At 37.5% G+C, this 17,377-nt stretch overlaps 1 protein-coding gene across 1 annotated transcript; it reads right to left on the reverse strand.

Moving 5' to 3' along the window:
- Window positions 1–1,310: 1,310 nt before the first annotated feature.
- On the reverse strand, window positions 1,311–10,888 carry mtmr9 (myotubularin related protein 9). Its single transcript, XM_087813197.1, has 11 exons — window positions 10,823–10,888; window positions 10,428–10,676; window positions 9,288–9,396; window positions 9,078–9,203; window positions 7,798–7,971; window positions 7,517–7,734; window positions 6,193–6,354; window positions 5,983–6,124; window positions 5,284–5,504; window positions 3,993–4,144; window positions 1,311–2,922 (listed from the first exon to the last, which is right to left on the reverse strand). The coding sequence occupies exons 2-11, from the start codon at window positions 10,607–10,609 to the stop codon at window positions 2,759–2,761; spliced, it is 1,650 nt and encodes a 549-aa protein (XP_087669323.1). The 5' UTR covers window positions 10,610–10,676; window positions 10,823–10,888; the 3' UTR covers window positions 1,311–2,758.
- Between the last annotated feature and the right edge of the window lie 6,489 nt (window positions 10,889–17,377).

Here is a 17,377-nt window from a genome sequence, read left to right on the forward strand (position 1 = left end):
TGCCGACTGCCTGCTGTTGTGCTGCCCCCTACTGGGATGGCGGTGAAGCATGCAGAGAAGTAGGCGGAGCTAGAACCAATGAGCAAAGCTTTAATGTTTGATATAAGTTCAGAAAAAAAGCTTTAAAGTCTCAACTTCTGTGTAACTCTTTATGAGGCCAAATAAAGATTGATCTGCAACCTGTCTCCCCTTTCTGAGTTTCTGCTGCATGACTGATCTGCTCTCTCTCTCTTACCCTGTATATGTGACTCAAACTCACATCACCTTGCAGGAGAAGCTTGTCCAGGTGAGTCAGAGTCGGATGATGAGCCAGTTATACACCAAGATCTTCCACGAAGGTCTTCACCCAAGGACCAGCTTATGGACCGGAGGATTTGTTGAGAAACAACATGGTCTTGTTTCCATGGCAACAGTTAGCAAGACAGCTTGAGGAAATTCCAACAATACGAATAATATGCAACCAGAACAAAGACCTCAGTCCAGTTCCTAGTTGGAGTAGAGGTTCTGGTCTCAGGATCAGTGGCACACATGGACTCTACTGGCTATTTTGAAACATAAACAATATATAGAACCGTTATTCACATGACCCGTCTTTTATAGTGCCAGCTGGCAATGAAAAATTATATTATATTTTCTAAAATTATTAAATCCATATAGATTTCCTACTTTAGTACGAAATTAACATCAAATCATTTTTTTTCTTATACAACATTCAACATTCTGTATGTTCTATATGTTCTTTGCTCGTATGAATCAAGGTTAGCTCAGAAATCTATATAAAACATGTGACATCCTGAATGAGGGCTAAGACGTTTTCAGCTTTCACTCGGTGATGTCACAGCTGTTTGAACTGTTTAACCTCCTGTTTCTCCTGAAACAAGGTACAGAACAAGGTATTCTGGCAATGCTTTGACGCTGAACTCTTACACAATCCAGAGCAAAATGTTGAGTTCGACTTCTAAATCTCATGTAATTGATTTTTACTTTCGTTGGTTCATGTGTAGACAAAACTGCTGTTTTTAGAGACAATCTTTCCCCCAGATGTCCTGCTAACTGCTTGTCTTCTACCTTGTGTCCACTGGGTGGTGTCACGTACCATGAACCTCATCGCAACTATGAACCTTCTTATTATTGAAATCCTCCAGCTTCACCTTGGCAAGATGAGTGTCGGATTCATAAAGAAACTGATAGTGATGGACGAGGTGAGAGTATTGACTGTAGCATTAAATTAGAAAAATTAGTTTCAGTTGCGCTGACTTAATATTTAGAAAGGCATATCCAGGGACGAGGAAAAAATGATGAAACAAAAATAATCTGGAATCATTACAATTTATTTACATTTACAGTTACAGTTCAGACAACATCAACAGGTTAAGTGGCAAGTGTTTTCAGACCTAGTGTAGTTCATTCGCTCATTATCAACAAACAAATGGATTAAAAACACATTTATATATGAAATAAGTGATGTTTTTCCATGTTAAATCTTGAACAGTCAGAGCGTCTTTAGGGACGTCCAGGCCATCTTTGGACTGGGTTTGCTTGGCAGGAAGGCCAATTGTTTTGGAGGATGTAATTCAGTTTGATCATGCCACCATTGATCATATATATCCATTAATTAATTAATTTCCCCCCAACCTTTCAATATATTTCAAAGCTTATTATATTACTACTTTACTACAAGGTTGTAATAATGAAAAAAAGGTTTAATATTTGAAAAAATACCGAAAAAAACAACAAAAAACTTTGTCCTCATTCATGGGGATTTCTCAGGTTCTGAATAGACATAATGGCATATTTAAAATTTGTAGCGGCACATTTCTCTCCTCACCTCACCTCAAAACAACAGTTTGTACTCGTGTCCAAAAATATCAAGGACAGATGGTTGGATTCTGCTAAAACAGTATTAATTAAGAATACACTGAAATGATTAACGTTAAGAAACATGAGGGATAGAGCCATAGAAACAATGTGAAACACTTTCAGGTCATTGACGTTTCCGGAATAAATCCCCTGAATAACAAACGTTTAGCTTGTGTCATGCTTGAAATATGAGACCGTTTCTATTATTCTATTCTACCCAGCACCTTTAATGACCTTGAAAAAGTCACCAGGATACAAAATCAAACTTCCTCTATATTATATGATATAATATGATTCTAGTACCTACCTCTTAAAAAAAAAAGATTGATGAATCATGAAAATGATTAAGTGACACACACTGGTTTTATTTTTTAAATGAGTGTACCAGAGTGAAGAAGCTGAAACCTTTAGTGAACCTAAATCTACATAAAGTGCCATGGATTAGAAGCTGCATGTTAAAGCGGTTACATCAACTTATAGTCATTTGTTTTTTCCCTTTTTTCTTCTCAGCAATTATGTGATGCATCACCTTTAACCATAAGATACAAACATTTTTAACATGCAACCATCCGTACTAGTTTGACCTGCTACCTACACTGATTATGTCAAACGCTGACTCACATGTTGCCATGGTTACCACTGGAGAAGCACACATTCAGCAGGATGTATGCATGGAGATGGTCATTGTGACGATGAAGCAGTCAGTGGAATGCTTTGAATTATCCTTACACATTTAGTGCACCAGATTCTATGACGAACTAAAAGCAAGTTTATAAAGTTTTTCTGCTCAAGAGACAATCGTTAATAAAGCTCAACAAAACAAGAGGTACTTGCAGCCGGTGCTCTCAAAATAGATAAATTACAACTTGGCACATGTTTTCTTTCACCTCTGCCTCCACTATGGCGTCTGGAGCAGAGGGTCCTCAGTCTCAAGCTGGGCCAGCTGTCGGCGCAGGCTGTTGACTCGGTTCTGTAGCTCCTTGTTGTACTGGATGATGTGCACCATCTCGTCGTAGGCCTCGTCCAGACACTTGGACGAGCGGTTCCATCGGAGGAAGACTCCTGGATGAAGATATGCGAGTTCAAGTAAGGTTTCAGAACATTAACCAATCACACATCAAACCAAATGATTTGCTCCACGAGAGGACATGAACCATCAGACTCATTTCTTTGCATTAAAATTATTCTTATTTATTCAGATTAGGGTTTAGTGACCTGCAAATACCAGGACTTGTGTCAACGTTTTCATTTCATTTAGGATCAGACTCAAACACAAGAGATGTTCACTAGCTCTCTGTTGATAACATAAAGTGTGTAATTCAAAGAAATAATCAGTTGTCGTAAAGTAATGTCTTCTGGTTCACTTCCAATTCACGTGTTTACTTTGAGTCTGCTTTTTCTAAAAATGTAATATAGATTTTAAGTCAAGTTACATATCCTGCAAGCCATTGAAGAAAAATAACTAATAAAATATTTTAATAAATATAAGCATTCAGCCATATTTTAATTTAGTTTACCAAAAAATGTAAAAATAATGCCAGTAAAACTATTCTAAATACTTTTTATAGTCACAAAATGACTCTGGAAACAATTTACTTTTGTGGTGTTAAAATAACCTTTCATTAAATAACTTTCAGTCGTAATATTGATTTTTTTTTTTTAAAAAGGTGGTTACTGAGTTTAAAATTTGTTGATGGTCCCCAACTGAAAATACTATATCCCTTGTTTTATCTCAGGGTCAAGGTTAGCCGACGGCCCCGAAAACAAATGAATGACCTGCACCACCGCATATGTATTTATGGATAGGTTGTTGTTTTCAGACCTTCGGCTCACCTTGACCCCTGAGATATCACAAGGGTTAAGCACTTTTGGTGAGACAGCAGAGACTAGCTGTTGAAACAAGTTCTATTTGAGATTAAGGGGCGAGAGTGACCTAGTTGGAGAAGCTAGACGAGTAAATTGGTAACTGTTACTTATGTTCAAAATAATCAGCAGTAAAAAGTTGCAAAACGTGAAACTGCTTTCTGACAAGTACACGTTCATATTCTCTCTGGCTTGGCAACTGATTAAATAAATTACTTTCTGAGTTGAATAAGTCTGTGGGCGTTTCCAAGCCATTTTAAAGAACTGACCTTCCCACAGCAGCAGACTCTGTGGGGCCACTGAGGGCCAGATGACCAGGCCGTTGGCCTCGTAGAGCGGGTTGCTCAGGCGCTCCAGCTCCTGCGGCAGATTCACCCAAGACCAGAGAGACACCGTCTTCTCTGGCACCGACAGTCTGGCTCTGAGGAGCGAGTGGGAGGTTTGTTGGGTTAGAGAAGTCAGAGCTGGTAGCAATAATAAAAAAAAAAAATCGCTCAACTTTGATGTCAAGTTTGTTCCATGTGAAACTTTTGGAATCATTTTTAAACTCAGAGAACTATTATACTATTATACTAATATATCATGTAGAGTTATACTTTAGTTATTACCCGCCCTTTTGAAGAAAAATGAGAAAATTGTAAGCACAATTTAAAAACACATAGCAAGACATATTAGTTTTGAACATTCTGAACAGTTGCTGTAACTAATTATCACGACACATTGACAACCCCAACATTAAACACAAACAACAAGACATTTCAGTTGTATCTTGAGGATTCTTTTCAACTACTACACACTACAAAAGCCCAAGTTTGTGACTAACCTTGGACTAGGTCATTTGACGTAGATAAGGTTCTTCCTAATCTCTCTGCTTTTCCTCTCCTTCTCTATATACGTCCCCGTCTCTTCTCTCCCTCAATCCCTGTCAGTAAGCTGTCAGCACCGAGTCTGGTTCTGCTTGAGATTTCCGCCTGTTTAAAGGTAGTTTTTTTCTTGGCACTGTCGCCAAATGCTGGCTCATTGTGATCCACTTGGGCCAGTTTTGCCACTTCGCTAATAAAGTCTAGCTGAAACTGTTCAGTTCCTGAAGGTAACTGTTATACGTTGACAGTTAACATCAAATAAAATGTAATTTAATAGAAAGTTCTGTTCATAAATTGTGTAATTTAACGATTATTTAACAAGGATTTTAAATGTAAACAGTCCACACTACAGGAAAAATGTATACATTCTTAATTGCTTTCTGAAAGTTAGACAAGAACAAAAGTTAAAGGAATTAAACAACTTATGTAACGCAAAGTTATTCTTACAGAGAATATATATATTTTATTTAAGATTATTTTGTAGCATAAAAATGTACTTTTTTCAACTCTTCTGTATAGTAATGCCAATTTTGGAGGTTAACACTTCAGGCTGCTGACCTGTACTCGTACATTTAGGAATATGTCATGGTTTATTTCCTTACAAATATACGTTTTTAATTACACATATTGGCTTTGTGGTTTCCGAGTACAAATGTGTAATTACAATTACAGGTTTAGATCTCAAGTGTGGACTCACCTCTCAGCAGCACTGCTGCCCAGGAACGTTCCAAACTGGGATGCATAAGCGTGCTCGAAGAGCAACACCAAGAAGCTCTCAGTGAACTGAAAGGAACAGGGGAACTGTCGAAGGATCTGCCAAACGCAGTCAAGGAAAAGCAGGAACACCGGGGCCTCCTGACGAAGCTTCAGGTTCGAGAAGGCAGATTGGGCACAGCGCTGCTGGAAGGGGTGACCGGCCTGTGACACACATTTGTAGAAAGTGGTGTTATTTGAGAGACACAGGGTGTGAAGATCCAGAATAATAAAGCATAAATTAGACCCGAGAAAACGGTTTTCAACTTTTTACTATTAGAAATCAAAGTTCTAAATCAAGATCTTAAGATATTTCTTTCAACATTGGAACAAATTTGCAAGATAAAATCAAAGAAGAGAAAAAGATGAAATGAAAATAAATTAAATAGACCAACAGCAATCATCAGATTCTATGGTAAACAAATGCAACTCAGTAGTGAGAAGTTACATGTAGATAAAATAAAAACATTTGAAAAAGAAAGGAAACAAACAATAAAACGTTTAATAAAATCCTGCTAATTTATCAAATGAATGTAAATATCATATAACACAAACAATTGACACAATTTTCTTTGAAAATGACTTACAGTATACCGGAAAAGACTTTATTATATTTAGATAAGTATGATTTGACTTATATCACCTGCAGCCACTCTCGTTCCACCAGACCCTGGAAACCCCGGATGGTCCGGCATGATGGATCCAGGATGATCTGAGCTAAGGAGGTCACTTGCAGGGTAGTGTCGGTTCCCTCTGTGCCGTGGACCAGCACTGACGCTCCCTCCCTAAACAACCGACACACGTGAGAGAAGACATCGACAACATTGTCTTTAGCTCTGTTGGCTCCTCTGACCTGTCGATGCACTGAGCAGCCAGACACGCAGTGGTCAGGATCTCTTTGACGTGGGTTTGCCAGTTGGAGGCCTCCAGCTTACTCAACCAGCGGTCCATGTTGTGGGAAGAGTCGTTGCAAGCCTCGACCAACTTGATGAGGCTGTCCTGCAGCACGTTGGATCTGGATACAGAGTGGAGACGTCAAACTAATAATTACATTAGAAACATCTTTTTTTATGAGACTCAAAGGTCTTCAAGAGCCTGGGAGTGAAACATGACCATCAAACTGCTTTACAGTAGTCTGTCAGAGTGTTTTCATATGAAGTACTGAGGTACTTTTCAAGTTACTAGAAAGAAAACATGAACCTTTATCAGTTTTTCCACTACATTTCTGTTACACAGTTCTGACACTGGGGGGAGCCAGATCCAATCTTTTTGGACTTGTGTATTTATGTTTAAAAGAAAAAAAAACTATTTTTTCAGCACTGGCTTTCACAACAATTGAACCAACATGTACAAAGTGCTTTGTGCATTCACAATCTAACAGCTGAAAAAACTATTGATATGAGTGGCCAGGCACATTTTAGAACTTTATTTTCGTTTCCTATTTATTAGTCATAGTGAAAGAGGGAGATGCTGGACAGACTGGTGAGGAGGGCCAGCTCTGTCCTGGGCTGCGCTCCTGCCTCCAATATCAATGCAAGATGAATTGAAAATGAATCAAAATATGTATCTTGAAGAAAAAACTGAATTTCATATCAGTACAACATTATTACACAGCATTAGTTTTATCTTGCCCTTTAAAGTATATACTTCATTGAGTATTGTTTTGATTGTTTAAGCGCTTTGTGACCCGGGTCTGGAAAAGTGCTATACAAATAAAAATTACTTACTTACTTACTTACTTACTTACATTAGGGTGGGTAAATATATATAAATATGGTAAAATAACTTTGAATTTTTAGATTATGACGCAATACATTATTTTAACACATTTGATAATATGTGTTATACGTTCCAAAGGACAATGGGAAAGCACTATATAAATACAAATTACTTATTTACAATCTGTGGTATTGCAGTTACATTATTTTGACACTAGGGGAACAATATAATTACAAATTGCTGCTTACATAAAGAAATCAATAAATTGACTAAATAAATCAAATCAGAGAAACTATAAATAAGTATGTTGTGTGTCAAAATCATGACTACTGACAGAACATATCAATTCTCAGTGTAAACAGTTAAGTTCACGACAATAAAATTAATGTAACAAATATTTACATGAGAGGCAAATTGAGCTCAAAATATCTGAAACATCTCATAAATTGACTGCTGACCTCTCTATGGCCTTGTGGATCCTTCTCCACTGTGAATAGCTGGCCTCAGACTCGAAGCCTCCGCCTCTGGCCTTGGCCTGCTGTGCCACGTTGATGGTGCGTGTGTCGATGATGTAGCCACGTTTTCCCGGCCTTAGCGTTGCGTTGATCAGCTTTTCATCTTCCTTGCAGCGGCGTCCGTTGGTGCCGGTGAGTGGCTGTCCCGCTCGCATCATCACCTGGGATCAAAGGTCATGGTGGGTGCGATGAAGCTCTGCACCGGGAATAATCACGGGTCTTACCATGCCGTTTTTCTTGTGGTAGTAGCTCAGGACCGGAAAGCGACCAGCGTGACGGAAGGTGGCGACCTTCTTCAGCGTGTCATCGTCTATACCTTTGGGGACCGCCACCTGACGAGGATATGACGAACACACTCGGAAGTCTGTGTTGACGTCACTCAGCCTCCATTCATCTGTCTGTGAGAAGAAGAAGGTTATTATCAGTCAAACATCTGCTGTGAGTTATTATTATTGACAATAATCCTATGTATTAGTACTTGTTTTAAATGAACGGATGGGTTCTTTATGCAGAAGAGCAGGACAAATGTTACAAAAAAGGAAATCTAAATAAGAGCAAAAATGTCATCCTCTACTCTTATAAGCCAGAAAATATTTTTTCTCCGTGTATAAACAAAGTTTACTGATTTTTGTATTAAAATGGAGATGAAATAAACATGTGAATACAAAAACATTTAAAATCATGATATTTCTGTGAGAATTGTTGATCAATTGTTCCAATACTGTATTTGTGGTCTGTACTCTCTTTTTCTCTTTATCACCTACTGCTCATTCTCCACAATCCTTCTCATCATCTACTCTTCTTGAGCATCTGATCATTTATCCTCTTAGCAATCTCTTAAAGCATTTCATGTATTATAAAATCTTGATTCCGTACATATATCATGTATTTATTAATTTATTGTAAAAAATGTGTTTTTTAAAGTTAAAAAAGAGGGTTTGGTGTGCTTTGTGTGTATAACTTAAGAAACAATGTAATAGTATCCCTCGCAATTGGTCATCCAAACAAAATACAGTATTTTCTTTAATAGTTTGACATTACAAAAATAACTTTTAAAAGTTCTTAGTCAAAGAGGTATTCTTTTTTAATTTCTCAAAACAGCAATGCACAATTTACACTTTAATTTCTAGGACATTTTATCAAGTAAATAAGTTCGACATTGAACATGTTTTAGCACAAAAATGGAAACCAATAAATAGATTATACAGGGTCGTAGTAACTAAAAAATGATTTTAGTTTTCCTCAATTTCTCACCTAAATTTTAGTGTGCTATAAAAGCAGTCCCCTGTGAAGTTGCTCTCGACACAATACCTTTTTTTTTGTGCATTTTAACGAATAAACAACAAGATAAATAATAATAATAAATAGGTTTATAAGCCCAGATCATGATTGTGGTCAAAAGAATAAGAAAAAAAACAAACATGTTTCAAGAATGCAGTAAAAGGATGACACAAATTAAAGCTAAACTGGATGAGACTGACTCCTGGATATTGATATTACGCACCATAGTTTCTAAGTCCTTAAATGCATCCTGTGGACGAAAAGTATTCCACCCGTCTTCTTTGACTTCAAACATGGGCCGATAGAAGAAGGGGTACATCAGGGAGACTGAGTCGAGGGTAGAAAGAGCCTGAGAGGAGGAAAAGATTGTTATATTTTTGTTGTTGTTTAGATGCAGTTTTGAAAAGACAGTACAAGAAGGTTTTAATCTTACCTCGATAGAGCTGGCAACGTTTAGACACTCCTCCATTCCAGGGATGTCCATCTGGATCACTCGCAGGTCTTTACACTTCACTATGATGCTTCCCACAGATCCCACAAATCTAAATAAAATAACATACAAGTCAGAACATGATTTGTTTATTTGAGATCATAAGGTTTTGTGTTCCTGTATATTAGGCTAAAACTCAACTTTAGCCAAAATTAAGGTGACCATTCGTTCTCTTTTGCCCGGATATGTTCTCTTTTTTGGTGGCCGTTTGGCCTGTCAGGGTAGGTTTGATAAAATCCCTCAAATAACCAGGGTTTGGAGTTTGTGCAGCTTGTAATTTATCTATGCATCACAGCCCGTAGTATTTACAGTTGATTCAATTAAAAATAATTTCCTTTCCATCTTAAGTTCTTCTCTAACAATCTTTCATTTGTCACTAACCTGAATAGCTCAATTGGTAAAGCATACTACTTTCAATTTTGAGTTCGCTGTTTCAAACCTGCGCTCGTGTTGCAGCTGCAGTACCAGCTTCTTTCTTTAGTAAGATATTTATTCTAGTCACACGACTCATGTACCTATGATTTTATTTTTAAGAAATATATGTGCATTTTCTTTTCTTTTTGTTGTTCAGGCAATATTTATATTTTTTCATTAGTCCTTGGAATATATTTTTTAGATGTAATGTTACTCTCGTTGTTTTCATTTTTGTTTCGCTATTATTTAAATACATCATTGACACTAGAGACACGTTATTCTGAAAAAGGTACTACCTTCTACCTTCTACTCAGTCATACTTTCGTTTGCAAAATACTTTGGCTAAGTAAATATATTATTTATAAAAACAGCACCTTTTCCTTGAAGTGACCTGGATAAGTGTCCTTTTAGGAATTCCGAATAACAGAGTTAGAAGTTCACAGACAACACTTGACCAGACCAGAAAAATTAAAATGTTGCGCCATCTCCCCTTCATGTACTATTTCCTACTTTTGGGGGATTCTGAATATTGTAACTCTACCTGAATAAATACAATGACGACAACCAACCATTAGACTAGGTCATGTGACGCCTGTGAAACGTTCAGCTCTAGAGAATATCCCTCCATGTTTGAAAAACATGACAGCAGCTAACGTGTGATGGTGTCACCTCTTCTCTATGGAGTCGATGTTGGAGTGCAGCAGCCACAGCTCCTCGCTGCTGTCCTGTCTGGAGGAGAGGATGAGGTGGTGTCCCGTCAAACACAACGTTCCCTCCACAGTTCCCAAGAACGGTCGGTGCAAGACCACACCATCCACCCGTGGAGTTTTTATCAGCTCTGCAAACTCCATTGTGGCCCCTGAACAGATCCAATGTCGCAGAAAAACGCCTCAAATACTGCTGACGTTGAACAGCTGGCTGTGGAAAACAGGAAGTAAAGCGGCTAATGTCTTGTAGCGACAGTGTCACTGTTATGACAACTGCTCAAATCATCGTTAAACTATTGCACAGCATTACTTCATATATTTTACATTATTTAGCGTAATTATTTGACAACGAAGTACCTGCTCGTCCCGTCTGTGCGGTGCCGAGATAACCGGGGTACGTCTACAAAAACACGTCGACTGGAAACACTGACGAAACGGAAGCAAACATTAAATTCCATTCTTTTAAAAAATGCATAAATGCAGTCTTCTGTTTACTTGTGTGTCGAATCCAAATTGTTTAACTACTCATTGACATATGATTGATTTTACAAAGGAACATTGAAACTCGCAAAAAGAATTCATGTAGTTGCAGTGTTTTTTTTTTGCATTTAAGACTAGTTTAATATGGAATTTATGCATTATTTTTTATTATTTTATTCTGTACTGCCACTACCAAAAAAAACCCTTTGTTGTTTTTACAACACTGGCAATAAAAGTTTCTGATTCTGAATGTTGATGGCATAATATTGACACTAGGTGGTGACATTTTCCACCATAACATTTTACTGCTATATAAGCTTTTAACTTGAGCAATTTTAATACATTTCAGCCAACACTTCATCAGAAACTGCTTCAGCTTGAGCATATATATAAATATATGAAAGAAATATAGGAATAATGAACGATGCACAAGTAAAACATTTGATATGTATCATTAAACATGAAAACATGCTTAAAATGTGCATACAAGTTCAGACATTTCAATCCAAATTTAATTTCAATCACAGGGTGTTCAATTTTTTTTTTTTAAATCACCAAAGGATCTAGGTTAGGTTAGGTAAGGTTAGGTAGAACTTTATTGATTACTGAAATTGTTTTTTTTCCAATTAGACACAGCAATACAGCAATTATTCATAAAAAATAAAAATAAGAACAAGAACAAATAGAAATAAAGAGAAAGCACAAGTAACAAAGCTAGATAAGATTAGAAAGCTGAAAAATTAATTCAGTAATTCATTAATTTTCTTTAAGGTGGTAAAGGCCTTTTCCAGTTTCATTGGGCGAGAAGCATGAGACACCCTGGACAGGGTGCCAGTCGGTCGCAGGACACACAAAGACACACAACCATTTTCACCCACACTCATTCCTATGTACAATTTAGTAAAGTTCCCAATCAACCTATGTATGTTTTTGTTCTGTGGGAGGAAACCGGAGTTCCCATAAAATTAAGTATATAAATGAGTTAAATTTGGCTGAATGTCTGTCTGGGTAAAATAACAAAGAACAAGTTTCAATTGAATTATACTTACCATGACCTTGCGCGACATATCCAGACAATTTAATTTAGAGGACATTCATTATTTTTTTCCACCAGAGTGGCGCTCAAATGCATCCAATTTAAGGGTTTCGGAAGTTTGGAATGACAGCTGGCTCCCACACTTATCACAGGATGACTCATCCATTCGGAAAAGAACAAGTCTCACCCATGAATCATTATAATCTCGTCCAAAATAGCAAATCAGTCACAGCTGATAACAATGATTAAATGTGGACGGCGTCTTTCACACTCTGGCTGCATCAAGCCCACATTTCATCCAAGAAATTACACACAAGTGTCCATTTGACTACCCTCCTATTTAATACCTGTTGACTAGCACACATTTTCTTTTTTATTAGATACACAAAATCACAAAAAGAAGGATGAAGTGGTCCTGGAAGATTTCACTTTTTCTTCTGTGCATGCAAGTCATTTGAGAAGTGACAGACTAGAAGACACAATAGTGAATTTAAATTAAATGTCTGGTTGGGGGTGAACAGGGTGAACCCACTTCGACACATTTGTATTCCGCTATCTTAATATTAACATTAGATATAAATAAATTGCTGCCAAAAGTTGCTTTCAGGAATTTAAATCCTTCTCTTTATCAAACTGAGGGATGGTAAGAAAACCCCTGGAGCATGTGAGATAAAGCACGTAGACACATAGAAGGAGTGAAAATTAAAAATCCACTCTGAAGAATATGTGCTCAATTTGTAGCAGCGTATCCAAAAGTCATCCACACGAGTGCCATCTCATTTATCTGTCTTCCTCCTGATGGATGGATCTCTTTGTCTTCTTATTCTCATTCACACACTCTTCATCTTCAGTTCAGTAGTTAGAATACTTTAATAATCATTAATTAATAAAACATATGACAGTATTTAAATAAAACACGATTTTTAAATGTTAGTAAATCATTTACAACCTGTTTAAATAACTAATACATCCATAAGTGAGGATGACACAACTTCCTGTTGTAGGGCAACAACCTAAATAACTAACCAAGTCTTTATTTTTGTTACCTATTATCACTAAAATCACAACATACACCAAGTGTAAAAGCTTCAGTGTTCATATTAACTTATAAAGCATTTAAAAAGAACAAAAAAAAACCCATCTTTATATATTTACTTTTATTTCTTGGGTTATTGTAATCAGAGAAAGATCAAATAGATTTCATTGTTAAGTGAAAGAGCGAAAGCTGATTATCAATCATACTTATTTGTTTATTGCTGTTTGTGTCTGTGCATAATCAAGTGTAATTGCATCAGTCAGAGAGCATTATAAACAAGAGAATGAAATTGAAGGCTCAGACACAGAGTGACAAGACAAAAGGTTTAGAGATATTCACCAACAAACATGTCATTTTCCCTTCAATGAGCATGAAAAGCAATCTCTTCTTAAACAATAACCAAAAACCAATTCAGTTAAAAAATACAGTAGCTCATTCTGTGGGGCTGTAACACAGACTTGTGTGGTGTGGTGTGGTCCGGGGGCCACTTATGCCCTCATGAAGTCAGAGTTAAACTATAAAAGCTTTCAATCAGTTTCCTTTTTTCTTTTTTTTTGGGGGGGTGAAAATAAATAAGATTTTTTAGGCTTGTTGACAAACAAATACTTGGTTCTGTTCTACAGTGTGAAGAAATATATGATATGTAGTTCAAGGATCTCTGGTCCACTGATCCATCTGTGCAAATGGACCCCACGGATTAGTTCATTTCAAACTTCTGTTCTCGAGAGAGAGGTTCACTCAAGCTGCTTCTTGGACTTTTTGTCTCCTGTTTTTTTTATTATTAATCTTACAGCTCAGTTGTGACTCCTCTGCAGTGGAGAAGACGGACGCGGACGTGCTGCAGTCGGCGTGAGCTGCTTGGGAGGCTGACAAGAGTCCAGCAGGAGCAGAACGGAGTCGCTGAAAAGAGGGACGCGGGGGCCAGCAGCGCCTTCGCGGTCAGTCCGGACTCGACTCTGAGAGGCGTCACATATGTCTTAACTTTAGAAGATCAAGTCAAGACAGTCAAGAGTAATGGAAGTCAGATGATGAACTATTTGACATATTTACAACAAGAAACAGCAGCAGCAAAAAAATCCCATGTTGTGTTTATAACACTGAGAAAAAAAGATTATTTTTCTTTTCTTTTTTTTCTTAGCATACCTTCACCAGTTACAAAAATATATAAGAAAAACAAAAATAACAAACACAGGGTATAATAGTATTGTGTTCATCCTGTGGTGAGGTATCCATTGTCCAACAACAGTTTTTCATAGATAGCTAATTTAGTTGTTGTTGTGGTTCATTAAATATTGGACCTGATGGGACCAGAGCTGCACAGCCTACATTTATCTGTGTATGTTTGTATTATTTACAAAGATTTTAATCTGTGGATTCATGGTTTATTATTTACATTGTTGGTTTAAACTTGCTCTATGCTACCAGTGCATCTCTAGTTCCCTGCCAAGAACTTACGATAACAGCATCACTGTGGAAGGAAAAACTGCCTTTAGGAGGCAGAAACCTTTAAAGGATCAGGCTCTAGGCAGGCAGTCTCCTTATAACTGATCAGGCCGATTGCAAATTAATATAATACACAGGTAAACAGACTCAAGTGGGGAGAAGATACAGAGGATAGAGAGGGGGGAGAGAATGTGAGGTGTGTGTGAGTGTGTGTGTGCAGATGTGTGTGAGTGTGCGTTTGCGTGTGTGTGTGAGTGTGTGTGTGTAATTAAGTCCCGCCCACTGAAAACTATTCTCACAATCATCACAACCATGCCCACCCTGCTGTGATTGCTCAAGCATCAAGGTGTGTCACTGTGCATCATCAATCCCGCAAGTATCCACCTCCAAGAGACTCACTGTATAAACAAAGCTGGGCAAGATTACAACTGACTGGAGTAGGAGTAAAAAATTATAAATTATAACTCAATATAGTAAAAAAGTATAAATAGTATAGTATAGTATAAATATAAACTATAGATCAGAAACAAAAGGGCAGATTTTTTGGATCTATTTTTGTATATTTGTATTTGTTTACATTTGTGTTGTCATTAAAAGGTCATTTTTCATTATCCCAGTTAATGTCAGCAACTTACAGAAGGTACAGGTACAGAAGTATCTACTGGCTCATTGAAAGGGGTGATCAAAGCCTTTTGTACCAACTAAGGGACAATGATAAATGGACAATATGCACTATAGGTGGAATAATGAATGACAATACATCTATTTATTGAAACAAGTTATCACGTTTACCAAAACCTGGGCAAAGTGCAGGCACATGCGACCATTTAACTGTATTTATGTGGCCCTCTTGAGGTGAATATCATTAAGAGACTCAATAATACGTTTTTACCTTTATTATTCATAGTTCAACTCTAAATATATCTATAGGTTTTTAATTCAGGACTGTTGTTATTGTAAGTACGGGTTGTTTGTAAAGTGCCTTTCTAGACCGGGGTCAAAAAGCGCTTTAAAAATGAAAAACAATACACAGTTTAAGCATATACTTTCAAAGGCCAAGACACATAAGACGGAGGATTCCCAGAAAGATAAGGAAAAGCCTACACAAGACGTGCAGAGAGACAGGAAGATAGTTCCAAAGCTTAGGAGCAACAGTCTGGAAGGGTTTCTCTCCTCTGGTCCAGAAGCGTGTTCAGGAACCATCAGTAGATTCTGGAACACAGACCTCAGAGCCCGAGCTGGGGTGTAAGGCTGGATCAGATCAGAGATGTAAGGAGGAGCCTGACCATGAATAGATCTGAAAGTAAGAACCAGAATTTTAAAATTGATCCTGAAAGAAAATGGCAGCCAGTGAAGAGTTTAAAGGATTAGGGAAATATGAGTTCTTCTACTAGAGCGGGTCAGAATTCTCGCTGCACAGTTTTGTATAAACTGCAGGCAAAACAACCCCTTCTTGTTTAGACACGAAAATAATCTGTAACAATAGTCTTAACGAGAAGACACAAATGCATGGATTACAAGCTCCAGATCGTGTTGTGACACCTAAATTAAGTGATTTTTCTCAGTTAAAGGAAACTGTTTCTGGTCAGTTTTCTGCAGTGTTTAATAAGAGACATGTCTTTATCAAATACAACACCCAGATTTCTCAGGCTCAGTTTGACAGACTGACCTAAGTCACCCACGTACTTACTCAACCATTAGAAATATAAAAAGTGCTTTTATATCAGATTGACCTTTTTTAAAATATTAAATACAATAGTGTAATTGTAGCATATTTAGCTTGATCATTGTTTTTGTTTTTTTTATCATTATATTTATGTTTTTTGCTCCATAATTTTTCTTGATGGCCCATTAAATTATCCACTGTATGAAACGTTGCCCCTGAGGAAATGTAATTTCCTACCTTTGATCGTTACCTACCAGGGTTGTGAGAAACAACCTTTATTTTTAAAAATGGATAAGAACATCAAGCAAATTATATTATTTTAGTATTTTAACATTATGATAACTTTCACGTGAATAGTAGATAAAAGACAGTCGTAACATGACTCTGTGGACAGGTTTTATTCTCAGATGTAAAAATTGAAACAAAGGATTTTTAAGCATTTTGTAACATAACAGTAAAGCACACTTTCAAGCTAGATTGTATGAATCTACTTTATAAACACGTAATTTAGCTGTACCTCAGCAGTGCTTCAGCACTGGACTGCTCCCCGCACCCTCTAACTGGAAATCAGCGAAGAAAAAAAGATTAAACTATGGGCACATTTTAGGCTCAATAAGGTCACAGTGGGGGCAAAAGTGCAATCACAGCGAGCCAGCGGCACCCTCACCATCTCCACTCGCCCGGGGGACTCCAACCCACCACTGGATCTGAATGCAGTTGAATTCCTCATTGTTTCTTAGCAACCAACGTACAGGCCTATAGATTCTCCGGCAGATCAATTGTGTGTAAGCCAGCCTGCTCTCTGACATCCAGCAAATGGTCGACGCCTCATTACTGCTTCATAGAAATAATTGCCCTCCACATGGATATCTTTCTCCATCTGACCCTCTACTCGCTGACAGCTAATGGCCATGGACATGTCATGACCCCAGTGTGAAGACTGGACCACACTGTATATAAACACTTCCTGGTTCTGCTGTCTTCCCTCTATCCAGCCCACAGAGCATACATTTGATGAAAACTGTGATGAACTGAAAATACAGCAGCGAAGGTTGTAGAAGATAAGTTCAGTCATGAGAATGCATTTGATGGTCCGCCTGGTCTCAGACCAAACATGGTCAGAGAAATCCTGAGGTTGCTTTTAAAGATCCTACTATAGATAGATGGATGGATGGATGGATGGATGGATGGATGGATGGATGGATGGATGGATGGATGGATGGATGGATGGATGGATGGATGGATGGATGG

This window comes from Callionymus lyra, chromosome 17 (assembly GCF_982586985.1).
Source record: "Callionymus lyra chromosome 17, fCalLyr1.hap1.1, whole genome shotgun sequence".
NCBI classification, from domain to species: Eukaryota; Metazoa; Chordata; class Actinopteri; order Syngnathiformes; family Callionymidae; genus Callionymus; species Callionymus lyra.